The 26,956-nt window shown below is 35.2% G+C and overlaps 1 protein-coding gene across 5 annotated transcripts in view; it reads right to left on the reverse strand.

Annotated features, from left to right (window-relative positions):
* Positions 1-5,533: 5,533 nt before the first annotated feature.
* Positions 5,534-26,956, reverse strand: part of LOC145688018 (uncharacterized) — a 553,165-nt gene continuing 531,742 nt past the window's right edge. For all 5 annotated transcript variants that reach the window (XM_081761686.1, XM_081761689.1, XM_081761687.1 and 2 more), the window contains 3 exons: positions 26,719-26,922; positions 18,403-18,489; positions 5,534-8,171 (listed from right to left, as the gene is read on the reverse strand). In XM_081761686.1, the coding sequence (XP_081617812.1) occupies positions 7,444-8,171; positions 18,403-18,489; positions 26,719-26,922 (1,019 nt within the window). In that variant the 3' untranslated portion in view covers positions 5,534-7,443. The remainder of the gene's footprint in view (positions 8,172-18,402; positions 18,490-26,718; positions 26,923-26,956) is intronic.

Genomic DNA, 26,956 nt, shown 5'->3' on the forward strand with positions numbered 1-26,956 from the left:
AAGTAACTATTCTGTTGTTTTGCTTTTCTGGTGTGTCTCTTCTCTTTCTTGAAACTTTCGGGGAACTAAAATCAATTAAGGCTTACAAAAACATGCTCTACGGTTACGAGAACCCATTTTCCAATATGTATCAAACAACTTCCTTTGCGTCTCTTCACTAATTTTCTGTTTACATTTCATACGACATGTGCCTAACCTAACAAATGATCTTTTCGTGACATATTTTCCACTTTCAGTTACGTAACCCTGTCCTGTATTTTTGGATACCTTCCTATTCTTTCTATTTCCCTACTCCTTCCTTTAACACTTTTTCTTGTACTGGCACTATTAAACTCATTTTCTTCTTGCAGTTTACTTGCTTCCTCAACATTTGGTTCGTACACAGGATCCTTATCACTGTCGTCACTACTCAAGACATAAGACACACTTCCCTTTTCTTCAGTTTCTCTCACCGTTTCTCTTTACACTTCCGAAAAAAATATTATTTTTTAGGTACAATTGACATTGTTCCAATTCCACACTGGATGTACTAGGCTGATGGGAACCTTCACCACTGGTAGGCTTAGTTAGCCTAAATTTTGAATCCATAAAATTCAGTTTTCTTACAACAGTTGAATTTACTGTAGAAACCGGTGTTTCAGTTTTAATTTCTTCATCATGTTGTTTTGATTTTCCATTTCTAAAACTTTCTTCCCTCTTGAGCACATTGTTGCTGCATTGAATTTTAGTCCCGCTCACACTCTGCCACAATCAAATTAAAATGAGAAACATGAAGGAATAAGTCAATATCTGATCACAACGTATAGTCAGTATTTTTAACACAAACTCCTCGGGGTAAAAGGTAACAAGTCATTTTATTCCCTTTTACAAAGTGTGTGTCCCTTTGTAGTTTACTTGTTCCCTTTTGCACATCTCTTGTACTTCTTTTTGTTCTTGTTTTTTTATATTGCTTTTCATACAAAGGAGCAATATTTAAAATTATACAACTCTGTGTTAAAAACCGAAAATTGAAAAAAAGTGACTTGTTACCTTTTACCCTGAGTCTGTCCAGTTGGTTGTTCCTATTTCCACATATTGCATGCGGATAGTAAAACAGGATTGGAACCATAAACTAGTATGACTTCTAATACCATAACGATGTAATTTATTTAATAGATTTTTGTGATTTACAAGGTCAAAGGCTTTTGTGAGATCCAGAAAAATCAGCTACAGCATTGTTGATTGATTTGCACTTTTAAAACCGAATTGGCTATTTGTGAAGGTATTATTCATTTCCAGAAAGGGTACAAATCTGTTATACATAAGTTTTTCCAAAATTTTGGAGATAGAATAGAGATAGGACGATAATTTCCTGAGTCAGTAGTTGATCCTTTTTTGTGTATGTCTTATTTTTGCAAATTTAAAATCTGAAATGTTGTCGTTTCAAGAGAGGAATTGCATATATTAATCAAAGATATAAGAAAATATTTCAGACATATAATATTATAAGCAAATAATAAGGAATATCGTCGGGCCCAGACGACTTTTTCGTCTTCATTTTTTGTGATAATCGATCTTATTTCTAGCTCTGTGGTAGGTATTAAGTATATAGATTTAGAGTTGCTACATAATTTTGTTAGTCTGTTCAGCCCCAGAATTATGAGAGTATGTTTTAGGAAGATTGGCAAAAAGTAGGTTTGCAATATGGTGTTTATTTGTTATTTCTTGGGCACTGTGGATTATTTTTTTAATTAACATTTTCTGCAGTTTTGGTGCAGTTGATTGTTCGTTTACTATTTGCCATAGGGTTTTGTTTTTGTTATCTGAGTTAATTATTCTATTTGATGTATGTATTTTCCTTGTTTTTTTAATCACTTCTTTAAGAACACAGTATTTCTATATTTATTAAAATATTGTTTTAGTTTCCTGTTATACGTCTTTTTCACAGTTGTATGTAATTGTTTCTTTCTCATGCAGGAATTAATTAACCCCGTATTAACCAGTTACATCTTGTTTTGTTAGAATATACCTTTATCTTCTTAAGTGGGAATGTTATTTCGAAATAGAGCCTAACGGAATGAATGAACTGTCTGCATTTGTTATTTACGTCATTTTCTAGTAACGTATCGTTCCAGTCTTCCCTGCTAAGTAGATATTGAAAGTACTTTAGTTCGTTTTGTGAAAATTTCTTGCTCACTTACATTCTTTTTGTATCAAATTTCCGGTTTGGGGGTGTGTTATATTTATTTGAGCTTCATTATGATCGGAGAGTGATATGTTAAGATTATTTGTTATAAAGGAAGTAGTTTCGTTACCTATTGTAATATGATCTATACATGATTTAGAGTTTTGTGTAATGCGGGTTAGAATGTTTATAGTGTGTTGTAGGTCGAAGGATTGCAAAATATTTGACAATATTGTTAAGTGATTTGATGGTGTCAGGAAATCAATGTCTAAGTCACCACATAAAACGATTGGTTTACTTTCTTAACTAGAGTTAACAGTTCTTCTAATTTTTCAGTGAACCAGTGAAAGGAGCGGTCAGGTGTTCTATACAATACTATTATAATGAATCTTTGTCCTGACTTTTCAATTTCTATCACTGCATGCTCAAACGTCTGTTCCCCATTTAAGTGTGCTGTAAGTTTTTTACTTTATACTCTAGTATGTACCTCACAAACATTAGAGCACCACTGCACATACCGAAAGTCCGGCAAAATCCACCAGCACATCTATAATTTGGTAGGATTTTATACTCTATTTCACCTTCCCTCAATCAGTGTTCGGTAACAAACTTCATCTGGGTTGATCAGTTCACTGTCGTTTCTAATTAATATGTCTACTTCCTCTATTTTATTTCTTATGGATTGTATATTTTGGTGTAGTACTTTTAGTCCAACTGTATCACTGTAAGTGATAGTCTACTGTCCTAGAAAAGTTGTTTCCAATTATATCGATGAGTGGAACAGTTGTTGTCTCTTTTGATGCTTAGATTTTCATCTAATTTAAACATGTTCCCCATTAACTACCTTAGAAGTGACATTATAGTCTCGTCGCATAAAAAATCACTATCCCTGAGTCCTTCCGGTAATCACTTTTGACGATTGGTCACATGCATACTACGAGGGAGGATCAAATGCAACCTTAAAAGTGCAATAAATGTTAGAATGTAACAATGAAAAGGAAATCTTACCTCTTATTTTTCAACGTAGTCCCCTTGACGTTCAATGCAAGTACTCCACCGTTTCGGAAGTGCATGGATACCTCGGTGAAAGAATTCTTTTGATCGAGATTGTAGCCACTTGTGCAACGCATTTTTCACCTCTTCATTATTATTGAAATGTTTGCCTCCCATCGCTTCTTTGAGTGGTCCAAACAAATGAAAGTCACTGGGAACAAGGTCTGGTGAATAGGTTGGATGAATGAGACACTCAAATTTGATGTCATCGATAGTCTCAACGGTCAAACGGGCAGTATGCGGTCGAGCGTTGTCATGCTGTAGGAGTACTCCTAAGGACAAAAGTCCTCGCCCTTTACGCCTGATTGCAGGGCGAAGTTGATTTTTCAGCATGTTTGAATACGAGGCACTGGTTACTGTCACTCCTTTTGCCATGTACTGTTTCAAAATTATTACATCAGAATCCCAGAAGAGAGTGAGCATGACCTTTCCTGCTGATGGTTGAGTGCGGATTTTTTTCTGTTTGTTTCGGCGAAGAGCTATGCCGCCATTCCTTGCTCTCTTTCTTGGTTTCTGGTTGATGATAGTGAACCCAGGTCTCATCGCCTGTAACAATCCTGTCCAGAAATGCATCACCCTCGGCGTTGAAACGACGCAAAAGTTCTTCACAGGCGTCAACGCGACGATCTTTCAATTCAGCAATCAACTGACGTGGGACCCATCTTGCTGATACCTTATTGAAATGCAGAACATTATGCACAATGTGTTGAGCTGAACCAAAGCTAATCTTCATTATTTTTGCGATTTCTTTCAGGGTAATACGCCTGTTGTCCTTTACAAGCTGTTCCACTAGCGCAATGTTGTCGTCGGTCACTACGAGGTGAGCCTGTCCCGGTCGAGGAGCATCCTCCACAGATGTTACGCCACTTTTAAACTTCCTACACCACTCGTATACTTGCTGCAGGGACAAACACGAATCACCATACTTTGCTGCCATCCTGCGATGAATTTCAATTGGTTTTACACCTTCACTACTCAAAAACCGGATCACCGAACGCTGTTTTAATGCGGTGCATGTGGACAGTGGGGCGGTCATCTTGAAACTGTTCCTGTGCTGGCGCTTTTTTGACTAGACTCTTTTGCCACCTACTGAAGAAAGGGAATACTTTTAGAAACAATATTGCCAACTTTCACAGCAATAGCACAACATTTGACATTTATAATAAACTTGTAAGGTTTTCATTTGATCCTCCCTCGTACTACTAGGGGTGCCTGCTGTTGAATGTGTATGTTTCTTCTGTGGTATCATGCATTGAGAAATTTGGAGGATAATATCTGTGTTTGTTTTACTGTATTCCGAAACAACGTTTTCACTGCCTTCTCCACTACCATTAATGAAAGTAGCCAAGGATTGTGAACTCACTGTAGATATATCTGTACTACTTTTTTTTAAAGTTACATGTTTGCTTGAGTGTTGTCTTTTCAGTATTATGATTTACTAGTGTTATCGGTGTACGCCCCAGATTGTCTAGCATCTTGTTTACTACTAACAACGTTTGGTTATCCTCACTGTGCACTTGAAGCAACCCATTCCCCATAACTAAACTGAAACTTAAGTTGGAAAACTGAAATGTGTTACAGTAGATACATCTTTTACTGCAGTGCAATTTGACGTTACATTTGCATTATTAGTAGCCCGTTTACAGGCTAAAGATGCTGTTTGTCCATTTGTGTAACTACCTGATTTAACACTTGGTTGATTTCTTATTAATTGATTTACCTTATAATTTACAAGGTAATTATAAGGTAATAATATGAGGTAATTACCTTATAATATTAAAATAAAATAAAGGAAACGTTATCAATGGTGAACAAAGAAAGTTTATTGTTTGTTCATATAGGGTGATTTACAATATAAGTGAAATACTCGACATCAAATAGAACAAAAGCCCGTAGTTTCGAAACGAATTAATGTGCCAATGGTGGCGACCGAAGTAAGTACCCAGCAAAGAAAATTGTATTCACAATTTTCAGTTGTTCCAAAATATTGATTAAACAGCTATTTTGTAACTAATTCCTAAAAATTATTCTATTTTATGAAAGAAGAAAGAAATTAGTTGGCTTTTTCCCAGTGCACTTACGTATAGTTTTTTTATAATTTATTTACATGAAATTATTCTATGGAAACGATTTACTTGGATTTGCCTCTGGCTTTTAAAGCAAGCACTTTCCAATCTACACTTGCTAGAACATTTTTGTTGTTGCATTTGGTATCAGGAATAATCACCCGAACTTGTCACTTGCATTATAAATCACCCTGTATAAATTACTGGTGGTGTTTGAGAATTCTTAATTAATAATTTGAAGAAGACATACTTAAAGAAGCTGTACATTTATTGAAGTAAATCATGGCAATAAATACATACAAATGTAAATGTTGTGTTCTTGTGAAAGCACTAGTAGCAGCTGTATATAAACTCACACAAACCTATCAAACAATACTAGGGGCATGGGAAGAAAATGCTGGGAATAAGATAAAAGGTGTACTCATGGGAAGACAGGAAATACTCGTCACTGAGTGCCACTTACACTGGCAGTCTCTTTGGCGGAACCAGTCTTACTGACAACAAATACACTGGTAGTAACAACACAGTAATTAGGGAGACATACCTGGTTATCGAAATAATCAATCATGATACATCAGGAGAAAATGTGCACAAAGAATGTTAACCCTGAATTTATCATGATGTTAATACTAGCTACCGAAGAGTAATTAAGGAATGTCTACAAGTTTGAACAAAAGAGTGAGTAAGATGTGGACGTCATGTCACGTAGAAGTGGTAATCAGCATTTCCCATCTACACATGGCACGATCTACCTGCGCAGGATATTTGAACAGAAACAAGAATTAAATATTTGTATACTCTTATATGTATGTGTATATGTACTTAAATATATATACACACACACACGCACTTTTTTCACCAAAAAACAATTCCCGTAGGAATATACAAAGTGTAATAATGCATTAGCTTCGTTCTTTTTCATCCAACAACAGTGAGTAAATCTCTAGTCGTTAATACATAAATTATCCACTCAGCGTTCAAGTTTTTATGGCTCAATCAACGAAAATGCAAGCTTAACAAGCTCTTACTACTTCAAAGACTTTTCGGCTTGATTAATTATTTAGAATAAATCTTGTGATGCTAATATCGTTATTTTTCCCTTTTGCAACCTATTGAAGAAATAATTTCTAATTTATTAATTTTGAAACTTTATCAAAAAATTGTATTAAACTAATGCAGCAAACCAACCAATTCTGTTTATACAATATACTAGTTCAAAAGGACAGAGGCGATGTATCTAAAGAATGACTTTTGTACATTTTCGTTAGAGCCATAACCTGGACAGGTATAGATACCATACTTCGCCGTAGTATCAGCATCTATGAACATCAAATACAACAAATGTTTACTGGTAACACATACAGGTTTATCTTTTATAACTTTTGTTTCATCATAGTTGGTTGTAAAAAGCATCACAAGTTTAATAATGGAGGCAAATAAATAGCTTTATGGCATGCAATTGGTAATGCAACGTCGTCTTGTAAAGACTGCTTGAGAACTCTGGAACCATTGACCACAGTGCTCTTGGCAGTGATTTGGCATGGATCTTAAACTGTCAATTTCATCTCTCTTCTCTCATATATATATTTATATTTATATATAAGATAGTTCGTTCAATACGGCACAATGCCTTTTATTTGCTCGACAGTGATGGCAACGTTTGTCAAAGCATTAAATTCTAAGCTTTAAGCATTCAGTTGTTTACACTTTTTACAAACGATGGTACAAATGCTATAATCTGCTCTTAATACTAAGAAATTAATGAAAGTCAGTCATCTTTGGTTTTTTGACATGTCCTTGCCATATTTAAGGTTTAGAATTAATATATTAACTCTGATGAGCAAAGGTGTTACATAAAATTGCTTATCATCGATTTTTCTTTCAGTTTTAACAAATATTTAAAGCATAATCCAATATATTTTTTCTTCATGATTTGATTGTATAATCTCCTTGGTTTTTGTTATCTGCAACCCTGTTCTGGAAGCTAATGTGTTCCAGTAAACATTAAATGGGATCTGCAGAATAAAGAAATTCACGTGAGGAGATCTACAGATGCTTTTGGAGGATCCTGAAGTAAAGCATAGTATAACATTGTTCGTATCTGAACACTGCAGGAAAACAAGGAGCTCTTACTAAAATGATCTAATTGTATGGCAAGTCCTATACCTTCCCTTCTTTATCTGTATCTTTACTCTTGCCCCAAAATTTGTCAAATCTGGTCCGCGCTTTCTCCAAAACATCTGACGCAAGAGATCGGCCTGAGGATGGGGACACTAGAGAGACAGTTTTTGTGGGTGATTCTTGGACAGGAGGGGGTACTTCTGGGGCTTCGAGTATATGATAAGGAGTAGACCCACTCGGATGCCGAGGAACTGAAACTTCTGATGGTCCCTCGAGCACACGGTAGGGGGCAGGATGTTTCTGAGGGGCTGATGACTGGGGGCCAGAAGATGGTGCCTCTGAAGCCCCACTTCCAGCTCCTAGCTCCGTGGGCTGGTACAGGACATCAGAGGGCACACCTGGAGCTTCTAGCACACGGTATGGCACCTGAGGGATGTCCCGACCGGGCCACGCCTCCAGAACTTTGTAGGGACCGGATTGGGACTGAACAGCTTTTGGAGGGACACTTGCGGGATCGAAAACAAAGGAAGGATCATCCAAGCATTTGAGAGTGGTCCCTGATGCAGATTTCCCTGCGTCAGATGTTTGGGGCGAAACATTCTTTTCTTCACTTTTTTCTTCCACTGTTTCGGTCACTGATGGGTCAACTTTTTTCTCGTCCTCCTCTTCTGCTTCTTTATCTGCTTTTTCATCGTCGTATCCATTCACAGCTGTCAAACTCCCTATCATGGAGGTAGTCATGGAATCAGAGCTGATGGGTTTCCAGCCTGCAAAAACAATAAGGCCATTCAGAAATTAATTTCGAAAAATAGAGAAATGTCTTACATCATTCTCAACAAGCTATGCTCAATACTGCTATTGTACTCGATAATTTCGTTGAAAGTAAATCACAAGAAAGGAGGAATTGATTGAGGGTACAGAAAATGCTTTTAGAATTTTGAATAAATCTCTACTATGGGTTTGTGCTATTTCATTGGGATTTAGGGCATCATGAGGTGGGAAAATGCATTTTATGGAATACGTATCTATATTCCTTCACATTTTGTGGGCACGTATTTGCCTGTGTACGTATCTATATTCCTTTTTATGTTATATCCCAATCTACGGCAACGCAAGAGAATTTTGCTGCATGCAAACGAAAAAACATCTTATACTCACGAAACACTTTGTTACTGTAACCACTACTAAGTACAATGTATCTTAGCGTTGGAATTGTTTGAACAAACTATTTATTTGAACGTTATGGAAACGAAAGTAGCCTTGACCTATGGAAATGTTACGGTTTGTTATTCTGTAATCATAAATGTCACTCGCTACAGCTAACATGTGTCATATAAAGTTGACTACAATATGATATGTTATAACATGTGTTTAGCCTTAGATACATTCCTGATGGAAAGTTACGAAGCTTACAAACTTACTAACCTCACGTTCCCTTATATAGTCTCACAACTACGGCCATCCAATTTGTTCGTCGAACTTACATTCAATCAAAAATTAAAGGAAAAATTGTCGATCATAGTGAATAAACAGCATATTGTGATGAGAATTCTATTAATTATAACAAGTTCTGTAAAATTTGCTTCCATAGTCTATTGTTAAATTCTCATTTCAAATATATTAATTGAAATTCAAATTTACTTACAGATCTGAATTCCTCTTTCGATTAATTCATTTTTTCTTTATTGTTCTTCGCCCATTTATTTGAGGCTATATTTTACTCCTGGTAGTTTTCATAAATAGTTGGTGTTAGATTTTCTAATACCATAAGAAGTATTTGATATTAAATCATATAAAATTTTTAGTGATTCAATTACAGAATACTTTATTCTTAAATATTGAGTATAATATTTAAAATTTTATTTTCAACTTTGACCGACGGATTATTGTGTAATTGTGTTTGCTTTATTAACCTTAGATATGTTATGAAATTACTTTTGTAAGTTGAAATCTTAAAGCTTAAGACAAGAACATGATAAGCGCACAAAAATAAATTCATCGAAAGGGATTTTACCTTGGATTTTAAAATTAACAACCCAATGTGCTAACCACCACTCTAACTTTTACTGAAAGATGTTCATTAATGGAAGACATGAGTATGAGAAAGCTATTTTGACCTTTATATATCTAAATAGGTAGTTTATTAATACACATTCTTCATTTGAATATACTCTTTTTCAGCAATATGGCTTTAAAATGTATTGGTTGGTGGAATGCTTTTTAAGAACTCAATTTTGCCAATCGAATGACACTGCTTTCTCTCTCTCTTTCTTCATTTTCAATTGGATGCTAGTTTCACACGAGCACCAAGGAACCACAGGAGGATGTGTGTGTGGAAAATATAGTATGAAATATGTTTTACTGATTTTCACAAAAAGCATAAATGTGAAAAATGCGGTAAAGTTCTCGTTTATTTACCAGTTTGGTTAGTGAAAACAAATAGAAACTTAGACCAGTGTCAAGTTATGTTGCAACCTCAAACATGAAAAATAAGATTTGTAACTGTAGTGCTGGAACAAAATTCAGTACATTTTCTTGTCAGGTTTTTACTTGACAATTTGACAATTCCCTTTCAATTTTAAAGTTATTCGCCTATCTTTTAGATTTCGCTAGTCACGAACCTTTAAATATTTATTTTTATTGTAAGTTTTTGTAAGTTAAACCGAAGCAAAGATCTGAATTCATTCATGATATGTAAAAAATAAAACTTAATGGTTACGCTTAACCCTTGTTGTTTCCATGAAAGGAAAAATGTTGTGCTCTTTAGATTTTCCCCTCTACTTGTGCCAAATTCCAAGTTTTCCATTTCGCACATTTATACAGATACAGAAAGTAAACCTTTCAAGTTTTAGTGAATAGGTGAGTCAGTCAGTGCTATTTGCTAAAATATGCTGTTTGCTGGTTTCTCTGTCTCCTAAATGCTTTGAATTTAAATGTTACAATTTTACTGGGTCATGACTAATACAAGTTAAGATATACCCAATGTTTATTTAACTAGTTCAATGAGAAGAGAAGTTATGAAATTGGCAAATACACCTTGAGTTGGTTTGTATATTAAATAATGGTAATACTCAATTCCTATATTTTCCAATAAAGGGTAAAAGTTATTAATTTAGACATTTTCCTTCACTTCTATCCCAAGACTTCATTTGTTCCAAATGTGAAGATTGTACTTTTATAGGAAATTATCATGAGCAAATGAGTCAATCATTCAGTGTCCATATATGATTTCCTAGGGCTACTATCTGCTAAATGTTATTTTCTCGACGTAATAGGTAGTGTTATAAAACTTGCAATAGCATTAAATTTCAACGTTGAATACGTTAAATTTCAAAGATAAACTGCGTTTCTGTCAAGAAAGCGTTCTTTCATTCAAATATGTCACGAGTATAACGGCGATCGTAAGGATTAGTTTAGAAAATAGCTTTGCGTGATATCTTGATAGGACGTTTTCTGTTTTCTTTCGTGACAGGGGTTGGGACTCAATACAGACTTGTTGACAAGACACAGAACTATGGCAACTACATTTACCTCGAAATCCGTAAAATGAACGGGAAGTGAAGTTTATTCCAAACTTTTTCCTGGTTGGGCTGAAACAAGAATAGAAAGGTGCAATCCTCAGAGTATAACACTTTCCAATCGTTTTCTTTATTGTACCGTTAGGTCGAAATTCGGTTTGGATATCTATTATCATAGCTACAAATCACATTGCATATTATCAGCAGTATACAATTTTCAACACGAAGAACAAATATGGCAGCCAATTTTGTTTTTGAGGACCTTTTGATCTGAATTTTATTTCTTGTCATCGTATTGCATGATTGCCACAAATTAAAACCTTGTTTGTTTACGGGCATGCAACTGACTTAAATGTTGTGGTTGTATAGTCTTATGGAAATGTGTTGCCAATCGATCTGTGATTTTGAATTATTTTTAGTGACGGCCATACTTGTCTCCCAGAGAAATGGGTATAATTTTCAGTTGGTATTGTACGAAGATACGCACCTCTGCATTTTATTGAAATCAGTACAGCAGTTCAAGTTATGTATATGATTAGATCTCCCATTCTGTGTTTACGAGTATTTTTCACACAGGGTGTCTACCGATGAGGGAAAGACAGCAACTTTTAATGTTTATGGGTAAAATATCAACAAGGTTTGAAGAACATGCTGGACTGAAAATGTATCTGCAGCTGCTCTAGTACTGGAGGCACTATTGAATATTAGAAAGCAATACAATCGATACAAGCTAATATGAAACAGCTGCTAAATTGTAAAACTTGCCTTAGGGTCACAATTTCTTGAAGTATGACTCATTAAACTGCCAGTTGGTCGCTTGTTTGGCAGAAATCATTGATACTTTTTCTCCTTTATACTTGAAGTTGGAGATGAAAATTTTCGTAGGATGTTCTTGAAATCATTTGTTATCAGCAAACTATTAATAGAAATGGATATGGTGAAAAGGGAAGTCTGGTTTCCTGTCCTAAGTTTAGTGCAAAAGTGTTCTCATTTCTTTTATTCTTTCAAGAGTGAGACATAATTTAATAACTTTGGGGCTGGCAAGACCCAGAAATGCAGACTTTATATATATATATATATATATATATATATATATATATAAAGTGAGAAGAACTCACTGTCTTGGATCCTCTAGTCATAACACAGTGAAGTTGGGGAGTAGAAGGATTCCCAATTGCTCTTAAAGCTTTAATTTCAAGTTAAGTTACAGCGTAGCTGAAGAAGACAAAAAAGACAGCTCTCAGCAGTCATAGAGCCTCCAGTTTTTAAAGAAGAATTTCGGACTCTTTACAAGAAGAAGAAGTACTGTAATAGCTGCTCTACTATAATATTGACAAAGAGGAATATAAACAAACTGACCTTGTGAAGAAACATATGATATCTTCTGCAACTGTCTGTTCGCTTGGGCTTTAACAAAGTAACTTTTCTGCCATTTTCAAAGTTAACTACTTATTTCACAGCATCTGAAGAATGACAGAACTCTGGAAACAGGAAACACTAGGAACATGCAAATGTCCATGATACGCCAGACGCAAAATTGAGCTGTGATTCGCTGAATAGACAACACTTTCGTCTTTGGTGGGGGAGACCAGGTTAGATTGTAAATGGGAGTACATATACAGTTAGAATGGTACATGTATTTAGTCTTGGGCTGAAATCAGACATTTGGTAATCAATCTAAAAATTATTCAGTTTGAATAGTTTACTGAATGCAGGATAATAAATCTAGGTAATCAATATGTTTAAATGTTTATGAACAGCCATGGAAAGCACAGGAAAACATTAATAGAATTCATAAAACATCAAGGAGAATAACTGTTAGAGTTGTATTTTTTTAAAATAAAAAGTCTAAATATATTTGGAATGTAGTACAAATAACGTACTACACTAGAAACTTGCATAGCATCAAAATACGTTATTTTAGGTGACGAATTTTCAGAGCAAGAAAGTCAGGGAAGATAAGAAAAATCATAACTTCTTCAAGGAAAAGTCAAAAAAGTGTATAATATTTCTTCGGTAGGCACCCTGCCACTTCATTTGAAAATTAAATTTAGATTTGTTTAAATATCCCGATTGCAACAAACATTTCCTTTGCTGTCAAAACTAACCGTGTGCGAGACAAGGCTGATTCATTACATTCTATGAACGAAAATGCCACACAATTTTCAAAATTCTCATTCAAGATTACTTACTGTAGAATTTCATTGTTCTAACTAATATCGCTGAAAGTCTTTTCTAAAGAGTGTTTGCAGAGAGCAAATAATAAAGAGCTTCGCCAAACTTCAGTATTCATCAAAGTTTCAAAATATTTCAGAAATTTAACAAATAAAATAATAAACAAAAGAACGAATAGATTAAATTTTATATAGCAGTTTTTACTTCTTTCAAAATACTATTTAGATAAATGGCATTCTTTGCTAAAAGTTTCTTGTTTTTGAATATGGTACTGTACGTCACAAATCTACTGTGACATAGCATACGTGGGATAATAAAGAATTGATTGTAAAAAGTAACATTTCGGAAGTAGTAAAAAACAGGTTGCACAATTCTAATACTAGAGTTGTCCTAGTGAAAGATATTCTAGCGCACACGATTGTTTTTTCAGGTAACAACCACTCTGGGCTATAACATGCAAAAGAGGAATGCAACATTTAATTAGAAGCTATTGACAATAGCAATACGCTATTGATAATAAGCATGTTTTGGCGATGTGGCCTGATCATATTGGATACTTATTGACGCTTACACAATGATGCCAAACAGTTAAAAAAAATGAAGCATAGAAAAAAATACGCATACAATACAGAAGATACAAAAGTCAATATTACCAGTAAGGTTACAATATAATTCAGTGAGAAAATGTCTGGGTTAACGCAAAATGTATATTGTAAAGAAATACGCATACTTTAATGCAAAAATTAATTTATAGTTCAGTTTTATTTCTGACTAGAATTGTTTTTTTATATCCACTATACAAAAAGCTCCAAATTAGGTTCTTATAGTTCTTGTAAGACCTGTCCTCAGTTTCTCTCAAACAATAGCTTCAAACATATCACCTAAACTCGCGCTATCGACCAAAATATTTTAACCACTTGTAGCACTGTTCTGTGGTCCGATCAACAAAAGATGTAATCTTTCTCTTCTGGTCAATGTAACCAAGTAACGAAACATTAACTTTGCCATTTTGAAAGCGATGGTAACCTTGACCAAGGGTTACCGGGTTAACGCCGAAACACTCCTATATCATATTGCTAAGGTAAATGTAAAAAACGCTTGAATCGTCAACAGATTCCGGATTCTTCTTCTTCTTTTTTTCCTTTCTTTTAACGACGAAACATTATTTGCAATACGATAGCCAGATACAAGACATGAATGTTGAACCTTTGCCTAAAGATAAATCCAATCAGTGCTCACAGGAAAATTTATTTCGTCACCGCGTTTCATTGTCATGGAAAAAAATTTAATATTGAAAGCATGATGGTAGAAAAATGTCTTGTATCCAAGTCTTTCAATTAACTGAATATTGTCACGTCGTTATAAGAAAAAGTAATCTATTGACGAGACTTTAGACTAGTTTGTTTTCTATGCAGTGTTGTTACGTGAATAAAGAATACAGAACTTCAACTGCAGGATGCTCCAAAAAGTAACTAGGTGATTTCAAAACTTAATAACTTTCATAATAATTAATATTTTTTTTTTTTTGTTTTTCTTTGAGATTTAAAAACTAGAAACTCGGAAGTTTTGATGTATATTTTTTATTGTTTCAGATTTGGAGATTTGAAGACATTGAAGATATGGAGAGATTTACTATTGAACAAAAGTCGTAATTGTCCAACTATATTTTGAAAATTAAAAATTAATTACTGTGACTCAAAGTGTATATCGCAGACGTTTTAATCTAAGAAACTCACCCTCGGAGATGACTATACGCAATCTGATCACACGTTTTCGACTGCAGAAGTCTGTAACTGGCGTGCCTCGGATAGAGAGACCACATTCTTCCAATGATATTCTGAACACAGCGGAATATTCGATGTGTACAGGGAGAGTGGAAGAAGATGTGGGAACATTACTCAGACGGCTCAGCTAAGATTGTTCCGGTCAAGACTTCACCGTATTCAGAGGCATTTTCTTACGTCTTCCTATAAAATTCAATTTCCCGTGATTTACTAACCTATATATATATATATATATATTATCAATAATTACTCCAATATAGCTTCGCTTTCAACAACTGTGCAAAGAAGAAAACAATTTTCTCAACAGATTAATCACAAGTGATGAGACCCTCTTCGATCAGAATGGATATGTCAATAAACAAAATTGTAGGTTTTGGGCCATGGAAAATCTGAAAGTAGTCCATAAAAGACCTTTCATCCCACAAAATGTTCAGTTTGGTGTAAAGTTACTGCTCAAGGAATCATCGAACTTTTGTTTTCGAAAGAGAAGATGGATATTCTCTAACTATTACTGGTGAACGTATAGAGGTATAGGAAAAAAAAAAAAAAAAAAAAACTCTACAAAATATGCCAGACATGTGATTCCAACAGGATGGAGCCACATTTCATATGGCAAGACCAGAAATAGAGCTGTTAACAGATTTCTTTGGTGAACGAATCATTAAAAAAAAAAATCTAAAATTTCATATTCGCCACGTTTCCCCGACCGGATGGCCCCTGACTTTTCCTGTGGGGTTGCCTCAAGGAGAAGGTATACATCAATAAACCCACAACCCGCGAACAGCTGAAAGAAACATCTGAGCTGAGATCAGGCTTTTAAATGAAGAGAATTTAACATCTATAATTGAAAACACCTTAGAAAGAGCAAGAATGTACGAGGCTGAAAATGGCAGGCACTTGAAGAATGTTATCTTTAAAAAGTAATGAAAAAGCTTCATAGATTACACCGTATTTTTGTGTCAACCATTTTTGTAGAACAAAATTCTTTGAAAAGTTGTTAACTTTTCAAATCACCTACTTACTTTTGAGACACCGTGTGCTTATCTTTGTTTCATTCTGACGATCTTCATCTCTTTCTCTATTTATATATAATCGCTTAAATTAAAAAAAAAAAAAAACGTTTAAATAACGGGAAGATGTGCTTTGAAGTTTGATTAACACGTTTGATTATTTGCCCACTAAATTGTTAGACATTAAGATAATTAGTGATATTTCTCTCCTCTGTCATGTAACACTAAAGTAATGTAACACTTATGAATTTAATTTCAAATAGATGTACTCTTCATAACAATGGTTCAGAAGGTATTTGAATACTCCATTGTGTTGTGTACATGCTTAATGACAAAAAATATTTAGTTGATTACGTTCTACTCCAATCCTTCCCTTCACGTCAGGAGTTTCACAGCGAATAGAACTCCTTTACTAATGACCATTGATATTTTTCAGAGTTTTTAAATTTAATTTAATTATTGTTAATTACCATATCTTATTGAGTGTGTTCATCATATTTGAAATGTGAAACTATTAATTAACCAGTGAAAATAGGTAGTTTGTATGCATGCGGTAGAAGTAGACGTAGGAAAGAGATTTGTTATAATATTTCAACCCCTTAAGAATTTCAAAACTCATTTATATAAGAACAATTAATGCACCTATCCATCAAGCTTTTGAAGTAGTTCCACATTACAAACTATCATGGAGAATCCTCGTTAACTTTGTCCTCTTCAAATCACTAATTTAGTTCAATACAAATAAATGATAGAGGCCATGATAATACCGCATGGTAGCACGATGATCTTAATATACCGATTAAATTAGGAGTTGCTCACATTTAGGAGTTGCTCACATAGTTTTCTTATTCGAATCTCTTTATACTTTTGTACAAGAATTTTACAGTGCACATAATCGTAATCATTCGGAAAATTTATAAATATGTATATAGGGTGTCTCAAAAGTTCCCTGACATAGCGTAATTCTGTTATTATCAGAGCTACAACAAAATGTAACAGGAGAAACTATCTCTAAATATGATGTTTTCAAGCTAAAGTTAAGGAGTTTTTAAATCTTACGAGCCGTTTGTTAAATAAAAACGCAACGTTGCCATTTACCTTGACCCACAACATAAGTGAATCAAGTTACTGTCTTTTACGCTAACGTCTCGATGGCCAGCCTCATTTCAAACATGGCCCCATTCACCATACTCTTACAAAATTTATCCACTTCCAGTAAATGGAAACGTTGTATTTTCATTTAACATTGGGCGCATAAAGACTGTACAGCCCAAACGGCTCGTCTGATTTAAAAAAAAAATCCTTCACATTAGATTGAAAACATCATATTTGGAGACGGTTTCCCCTCTACATTTTGTTGTAACTCTGATAATAACAGTATCCCATGTCAAGGGACTTCTGAGACACCCTATATATATATATATGGTAAATATAAATAGAAAAATTCGATAACAAATCGTCTGGTCAATATTCACTGAAACCTGCTTGCATAATTTTGCTATATTTTCACTGCTGTCAAGCGTGTCCTGCTTTGACACGTTTAAAGTGGCATTCCTGTGAAATTGGTTTATCATTTACTACTAATATTTTTCCGCGAATCTGTCATTTCACTGCTTTGATTAAAATTCCACAAACTACCTTTCGATAGCAGGTTTGGGTTGTCCCACACTTTAGTGCGTATATGAAACAGGAACCTACCTGTCCATATGGATGTTGATCAACCCTGTCGTATAAGCGACGTTTCAAAAATAGCTTCAAATTTTGCTGTAACTAATGTAAAAATTCTATTGGATTTTCGATATTCTGAAGTACAATTTCCTCTAGGGGGCAAGCGCCCCACCTTGCCCACCCTGATGGGCGCCCTTGGTCACCAATATGCTATATGTTTATAGGACCTCCTTTTTTAGTTATACATATATATAAGTAATGGTGGAATGATGTATATTTATATTAAGTGATAATGGTGGAATGAAGGAAGTTGGAGGAAATGGGAAAACCTAGAGAAAACCCTCACACATGGTATCTGTCTACCTCAAAGCTTACTTGGCGCGGGTTAGGATTGAACAAGGGACCCCACGCACCAGAGGTGAACGCTCTACTACTGAGCCATCACTACCCATCAAAGGACTTTTAATACTAGCTATTGTTTCTAGAGATATGAAGTGAAGGCTCAATTACAACACTTGAAACTAGTTTCACTTTCTTTTGTCAATATGCACTAATTATAACTTTCAGTCTTTCAGAATTTGCTTTCTGCATGAGTAGTTAAAATTTTTATCGATGAGCTATTTTGTGATGGCTTAAACAAATATGGCTTGTTTCTAATAACTTTAGTCATGGATCATGGATCATATAAATAAAGAAATATAACATGTTAAGTTAATTGTTTTTTTAAAAACAATTATGGTTTATTCGTAAATAAATAATGTATTCGAATTCAGATAGTTCAAAATAGTAATAAGAACGGAACTTTTTGTGCTACATACGATATTAAAAATAAAAAAATCGCACCTGCAGATTTGCTGGGTAATGCTGGTTCAGTTCCACCTGTTGGCGGTGTCCATGGTTTTGATTCGCTGTGTGGTCGACTCGTCTCACCTGGAAAACAGTCACAAACATTTTCTATTGAAGAAATCTAAAACGTCACTTACAACCGAGTAAAATTTATTAAATGACAAATAATAAATATTAAGAACGTAGTAACATATAGAGACAGATCATTTTGTGTATGTGTGTTCCAGCTTCTGGGATATTCTCCTAAGGTTTCTGGAGTATAAAGAACGACACGATATATCTTATTGTATCAAAATTTTTCTAATTGGAAAAAAAAATATGGAAATATTATAATGTTTGAAGATGGAATTTCGAAAGACTAGAAATAAATATACTATACTTACAACATTGATGTTTTGCAAATAATTAGATTGATTACTGAGAGACTTCATGTTCAGACCTGCTCAAGTACACTAATATTATTTTGCAGGGAATTTGTAATTTATTGATAATCATAAGAAACTCATGTACATGAGCAATTAATTATTAGTACAACAAAACACCAAAATTGAAAACTTCTCTATTTTCCATGCCTTGCTTTCTCTAGAACTAAAAGAAACCTATATGTATATCTATATCTATATCTATATCTATCTATCTATCTATCTATCTATCTATATATATATATATATTATATTCGTATATAATATATATAAGATTTTGTATAAAATATATAATATTCGTGTAAATCTAAACCACCAACTATACAAGTTTAACAGTTTTCGAAGAAAAGCGAACATGCCCAACATAATAGAAGCTTTGTTTACTACTTTATGTTTTATGGTTGGTTATACTCTGTAAGATAATCAAGAGAACAAGAAAGGTAAAAACACTTGGCTATTCTGGCTCAAATTATTAGTATAGAATGGATCAGTGAAAGGGATGAATGGGATATGCCAGGGTTTGGTTCAATGGGATCTGCTTATTCTGTTAAAAGGATATTCTAAACATTATATTTAGTTATGTTCTCTTGATTCATCAATGTTTGAGTGTGGGGGAGTACTAGAGCCATGACAGTCTCTATGGTCATTCTGGAAAATTGTTGTTCACATGAGTCATGAAGTGTCAGTGGTCCAACAGTGGTGTACGCGATGAAAGGCATAGGGTTACAGCAAATGGTCACCCACGATGCATCGGGGACTGCTTGGACAGAACAATCGTCCGGATCACTTTAATTAACAGCGATCGTCTGTCCAATCAGAAGAGCTGGATCCCACGTAAGGACATAAAAACTGAAAAATCTGTTGTTGAAGGTAGGTCTCCATTCCCGTGTTTCTCTCGCACGACTCCCACTGACACCTGTTCATAACCACGAACGCCTTCGGTGATGTGAGAGAGACTGTAATGGAGAGGTGAATGGAGGGTGGTGGTGTTTAGCGATGTGTCGATTCTGATACATACACAGTGATTGGGTGTGAATGTCCGTAGATGTGCAGGCGAACAGCAAAATGCAAGCGTAATTTTCCTCTTATAATACAGGACTCACATCTGGCAGTTTAGTATAGCGGCAATAAAAGGGTTTCTACAGACCTTGAAAGTCAGGGAAAAGTCGGGAGACTATATTAATAGTAACAAAATTTCACCAAATATGATATTCCGTAATTGTAATTCCGTGTAATCAGTATACGTGGCCCACAGAGCAGATGGAACTAAAATAATGGAAACTGAAACCACAAGAATTAAAATGTGATATAAACATCTGTAGGAAGGTTGATATATTTCGTACTTCGTAACTAAATATTAAATTGTAATATCAAAAATAACCTGAAAAGATAGAACATAAAGACGAGGTATGGTCAGCTACAAGGGGAGGAGCAAATCGAGAAAAAAGCGAGCAAAAATGTATGTTGAAGTCAGGGAAAATTAAAACTAAGATAGCTATAAAAGCCCTGAATAAGCTACACGTCCCACTGACCTCTTGTCATTATTCACGGAAGTATGACTAGTATAACGCTTGGACACGACTTGGTATACACGTTGTACAATGACCTACTAAAGCTTCGAATCTAAGCCCTGTCGAGTACGTGTACCATATGTTGGAATGACGCTTGACTGGTAACTGTGTGCCGACAACGACTACCTCCCAACTACATAAAAATTCATGACGAGTGTGGGATACCATATCGCAGACAGACATTCAGCATTTCTATGACTTGCCCGAACAGCTGGTTGTGTGGTCACTTGGGGTGGTTGCACATGCTAAGGTAAGTACTGTTTGAGAACATTTTATATAACATATTGGAATATCCCAGGGGCATTATGTTACGGGCTTCTTCTGTACGAACGTCGTGCCAGTTGCGAGAATTCATAGTACGTGTTCTTAAACACATCCCCATCCGTGAAATTGCATGGCGCCAGTAATATTTATCTTATTATAATATTTATCTTTATTATCTTAGAACGAGATATAAGCAAAAAGTTCAAGATTGAAACTAACTTACGTTTAATATAATAATAAACGCAAGAAGTTTTTATTAATTACTAGCTGCAATGTCCGGGTAGAATAAGTTTATGCAAAATATTTGAATCCTCTTCTCCCATGAATACGTATTTTAAGGAAAGTGTAGTGATAAAAATATAGAAGATACTCTACTTCTGGCACAAATTTTGAAACATGCTACCCCCATAGAATACGCCCTATAATTAAATTAATATGATTAAAGAACCCAGCTTGAGGTGGGTACTAACTATGATCCAGAAGTCATTTAAATCGGTCAGCCGTTTTCCCGAAACCAAAACCTATAAATTTGACACTAATATCTGTCGTTTTCAATCATTTTTCTTACCCCCTCTTGCCCCCGCTAGATATTCTAAGGAATCTTATTCCCACAGTACTGTTTCCCAGACTGTATTTAATACGTATACCAAGTTTGGTTAAAATTGCTCTAGACATTCCATAATTATGGCGAAATATACATACATATATGCGTTTTACTTACAAGCAACGCCTTCGGTGTTGCCCCTATAAATTCCCGAACCAGCTGAAATGCCCGCTCTTACATAAGCTTGGATTCAAATGTCATCGGGTATGGCACCCAACAACTAAGCGATCCCGAAAACACAGTAATCGACGATGGACTCCGATGGATTCGGCAGTAATTTCGGTCATCTTGGACTTAGACTTTTTTCTCGCTTCTACTCACCGTCCTAAACGATGGATACTGAATTTGGACTTTAATGGTATCTGGAATGTGTCCACTCATCGCCGTAACTCGAAAAATTGTGGATTTTACACTAATCTTGGTCGTTTTCATTTATTTTTGCATATCACTACCTTTCCACCCCTTGGGATACCAATGGAAGCTGAACGTGAACTTGCACGGCATCGGAAGTGTCACTATTCATCTCTCAGCGACAAGGATTACAAACTAAGGATTAAACACTAATCTTAACTATAGGGTATATATAAAACTACATGAGCTGACATAAATTAAAGGGGTACTTCCGGTTGATGTGGAAAATTGAAATTTGGCATGATTATAGCTTTCCGAGACTAACCAACAGGAACATTGTCAAAAATGAATATTTTTAATTTTTAGGGGGTCTAAAGGGGGGATGAAGAAATTCCCATGTTATTTAAATGGGTGTTTTCTTGGGATACAAAATCTTATCTTTTAGATATTTGAAATAGGAAAAAAAAAAAAACTTGAAATTTGGTAGAATTGTGGCTTTAAAAGGTGCGAGGCCGTAGGTCGTGTAAACGTGAGGGTCAGGGGGCCCACAGCTGTGCCAAATTCAGGAAATGTAATTAAAGAGCAAATGCATAAAATTCACTCTTGATGCAAAGGCTGATACTTAGAAGATGCCAGGCCGTAGGCCGAGCAAATGCGGGAGTCTGGGGGCAAAGCCCCCAGCTAGCCAAAGGCTAGTCTATATTATAAAATTGAAAGTGACTATGTTTGTGACTCTTAATCTCTTGAACCTCCCGACCGATCTCGATCAAGTTTTTACTTAGATGCGGCTCTGGCCTGGAAGTATTTTCAGCTATTCACTTTGACGGTAGAACTTAGAGGGATGGAGGGGGAATTATAAAAAAAATACTTACAACTTAATAACTCTTGAACAAAACAACCAATCTCAATCAAATTTTCAACATAGATTAGGTTTGCGCCTGGGCGGTTTTTACCATTTCATTTTGACGGAGCATCGTAGGGGGGAGGAGGGGAGATATATTAAAATCAATATATATAAAAATGAAAGTCACTATGTTCGTGAGTCAATAACTCTTGAACCCCTCGATCGATCTCAATTAAATTTTCAACATAGATGAGGTTTGAATCTGGAAAGTTTTTTTTTCTTTTTTTTATCATTTCACCTAGACGGTAGATTTTAGGTAGGGGGAGGGGAGGAGAGAAAATATATGAAAATGAATAAAACTTAATAACTCTTGAACCACCCGACCGATCTCGATCAAACTTTTAACATAGATAAGGTTCGGGCCTGGGATGTTTTCCTCATTTCACTTTCACAGTGCAACATAGGGGAGGGGAGGGGAAGATATATGTTTAAAAAATAAAAATAAAAGTGACTGTCTTTGTGACTTCATCACGCTTAAACCACCCGAGCGATCTTAACCAAATTTTCAACATAGATGAGGTTTGGACCTGGGGTGGTTTTTACCATATCACTTTTACGGTAGAAGTTAGGGGTGGGGAGGGAGGAGAAGATATCTATAAAAGAAAACTCAATAACTCTTGAACCACCCGAACTATCTCGATCAAAATTTCAACATAGATGACGTTTGGGCCTGAGATAATTTTTGTCATTTAACTTTAACGGTGCAACGTAAGGGTGAGGGAGAGTGAGATATATGTAAAAAAAAAAAATGAAAGTGACTGTCTTTGTGATTTCATCACTTGAACCACCCGACTAATCTCGATCAAATTTTCAACATAGATGAGGTTCGGGCCTGGGATGGTATTTATCTTTCACTTTGACGATATGACTTAGGAGAGGGGAGGGAGGAGTCAACAATAAATAAAACTTAGTAAGTCTTGAACCAAATGATCAATCTAGATCAAATTTTTAACATAGATGAGGTTCGGGTCTGAGATGTTTTTTTTATCATTTCTCTTTGACGGTAGAACTTAGGGAAGGGGAATAGGAGTGGGAGATATATAAAAATAAATAAAACTTAATAACTTTTGAACCCTGGACAGATTTCGATCAAATTTACAACCAGTCGTTCTTTCAGAAAAAAAAAAATGTTCCGAGGAGGTACTCTTAATATTCTGGGGGGCATTGCTGGTACTATTCTATTTATTATCATACTAGCAGCGTTCACCCCGCTTCGCTGCGGTCACCCCGGAACGCAATAAACGTTGTTACTTAGATAATTTTTACTTTTTCGCTTTCAAGTGATATGATAAAAACCATAGTAGATTGCAGTAAATGTTAACATTATATCGCCTGTCATTTATGTTAACCCGCCGAGTGACACGGTCATGCGGGTTGCATATAAATACGTTTATTTTTACCTATGATGAACTAACAAAGGATTTGTACGTTATGGACACTTGAATGGTCAATTATCTCAAGACACTGGTAATTAAAAATTAAAGTGATATGATAAAAACCATCTAGGGTCCAAATCCTAATAACCCCCCAAAAATGAAAGAAATTGGTTCAGCCGTATTAGCGTGATGAGGGAACAAAGGATTTGTGCGTTCTCTTTTATATATATAGATTATAGACGTATTATTTTGGTGTCCTCCGGAGCAACACTCTCAGAACTCGGGGGGGGGGGGGAAGTGCCCCCCAAAAACATGTCTGGAAGAAACACTGTTTACAATCTAGATGAAGTTTAAACTTGAGATGGTTTTCATCATATCACTTTGACGGACGGTGTAACTTAAAGGTGATGGAGGAGAGAGACATTTAAAAATGATAGGTATTAGTGTCGAATCCATAGTTTTCTGGGTCGCTGAGATGAATAGTGACACTTCTGGTGCCGTTAAATCTAAATTCAGCCCTGCAAGTTGGGGAGGGAGATTTATATATAAAAGTAATCGAAATGACCAATATCAGTGTCGAATTCATAGTCTCAGGATCGCTGCGATGAACAATGACACTTCCGATGCCGTGCCCTGCAACATGGGAAGGGAGGGGGATATATAAAAATCATCGAAAATGAACGATATCAAACAGCGCTTTAGTAGTAGTAAAAAGTGACTGACTAACGGAACATATTACTATTTTTCCTTAATTTAACCCAGCGAAGTGGGTAATTGATGCTAGTATCAATATATATATAATTTCTACTCGTTCCTCCTTCCTATACCCCATATACGTTGAGGAATTTTTTCCACACTGAGAACTGAATTTCAACTTTTAAAGGGCATCTGAACTGTCACCAGTAATCTTAGGAAGCCCGAAAACTATGGATTCGACACTAATATCGGTCGTTTTCGATTATTTTTAATGTCACAATTTCACCTCACCCCCGTGCTAATGGGGGATAAAATTGGGCTTTAACTTCATTTGGAGTATCACTACTTACCTAAGTGATAAGGAAACCAGTGTCCCAGGGGAATGTTACCCCAACAGTATTGTTTTACAGACTGTAACTAACATGTGGATCAAATTTGGTTAAAATTGCTCCAGGCACTCCAGAATTATGCTGGAACACACACACACACACACACACACACACACACACACACACACACACATACACTCTCTCTCACACACAGACATCTATTTTTATTTATATATATAAAAGATAAAAGATCACAATGGTAACTATTTTATGGCTAACTTTTTTTTAAATATTGCTGCACCACCGATTTAATGTAGGTTTTCACCTTTCATTGCTCATGTCAAAATGTTTCCGTGAAAATTTGTTTCACTTTCTTACTTCAAAGAATGAAAGTGGATTAGTACATTTTGTTTTCTTACGAAAAGTTTCACGTTTTCATGTGTTTTAGAGCTTTGTCATTTTGTCAATAAATATGTAAAACGAGTGTCTTATCTGAATCCTGCTGATTGTAGCTTTAGAACTTATTATTACTTCGATAGGTGTAAAATCTGAACTTCTTGCTACTAATCTGCATTACAACTTTGGCATTATAAAATTGCCTTTGTCAAACTTACATAAGAGGTTGAGTTACAAAATGAATGTCAGATATGAACCATATTATGCAGGAAAGGCAGAAAAATAGTTAAAGAAACGGTTAAACAACACAAAAATGATATTTATATTAGGAAAAAATGAGATTTAAAACTAATTATCCAAGACAAATACAAAGACATGTTATATTAAAGAAGGAAAGCAACGCTGTTTATAAACACGTGAGAGAAACAGGACATGATATATACTGGGAAGATGTAGAAAGACTAGGAAGGGAAAGAAGCTATAAGAAAGTGGACAGAAACATAGTTGATAGGAAGAGAAGAAAGAAAGATTAGTGAAACTAATGAATTAAGTATTATTCTTACTCTTTTATGCTATTCCTCTTAAGCTTTGGTGGTGTGATTTGTTATTCTAATATACAGTCGGCAGCAAAAAACGTGCAACATGAGCATGTAAGTTTATTGTGAAACTACGCCTAACAGCGCAAGGAATCAACATAACGTCTAAGTGGCACGAATCACGCCAGGAGAAACCTCGACGTCCTCCCCTGCACATTTACCTAGGAATTTTGGAACAAAGGACTTCGTCGTTTCACAATAAACTTACATTCTCATGTTGCAGGTTTTTTGCTGCGGACTGTACATGCTTAAACAGAACATAAAGATGACAGTATAGAGGACAGTTTTTACGAAGAACTAAGAGAACATGTACTTCACCAAATCCCGCGGTATCATATGAAAATTCTATTAGGGGATTTCAATGCGAAAGTAGGAAGACAGGATATTTTCAAACCGATTATAAGGAACGAAAGTCTGCATAAGGAAAATGATGACAACGGTGTTAGATTCATGAGTTTTACAACATTCAAAAACCTTATCGTAAAGAGTATAAAATCCCCATATCGCGACATCGCTAATTTGATTATTTAATTTGATTGGAGTTAAATGTCACTTTTCATGCTACATTAGAATCAGAATCTACAGATTAACGTAGCTTTGGAACAACATAAGATCCCACCAAGAACCGAGTCCGGCTCTTCCAGATCAAATAAGAAATGGTTAACCATTTATTCACACAAAAAATTAACAGCTGAAAATTTTGTAAATTATGATTGTTGGTTTTATGAATCTTTTCCCGTAATATTCATTGATTAACATGCAAGGCATGTAAGTTCGTTTATATATTTTGTTACTCCCACTTACCATCTCTAACATTTTGAGTAACAGTAAAAGTCTTTCCTGTATCTAGTGGGACAGTCCAATTGACTGGTTCTGGAGATCGCATTAAAATTTGCTCAGGAGATTTGACCCTTGTGGGCTCTGGTGGAGATTTTACTAGTGGTTCTACAGGTTCAGCCGGCACAGGAGGTGGCTTCGCATCTTCTGCGGGAGCCTCTTCTTCTGTACCTGAAACAAACAAGATCATTTTATCATCTAAAGA

The sequence above is a fragment of the Thermobia domestica genome, chromosome 6, assembly GCF_964235325.1.
Source record: "Thermobia domestica chromosome 6, izTheDome1.hap1.1, whole genome shotgun sequence".
NCBI lineage: Eukaryota > Metazoa > Arthropoda > Insecta > Zygentoma > Lepismatidae > Thermobia > Thermobia domestica.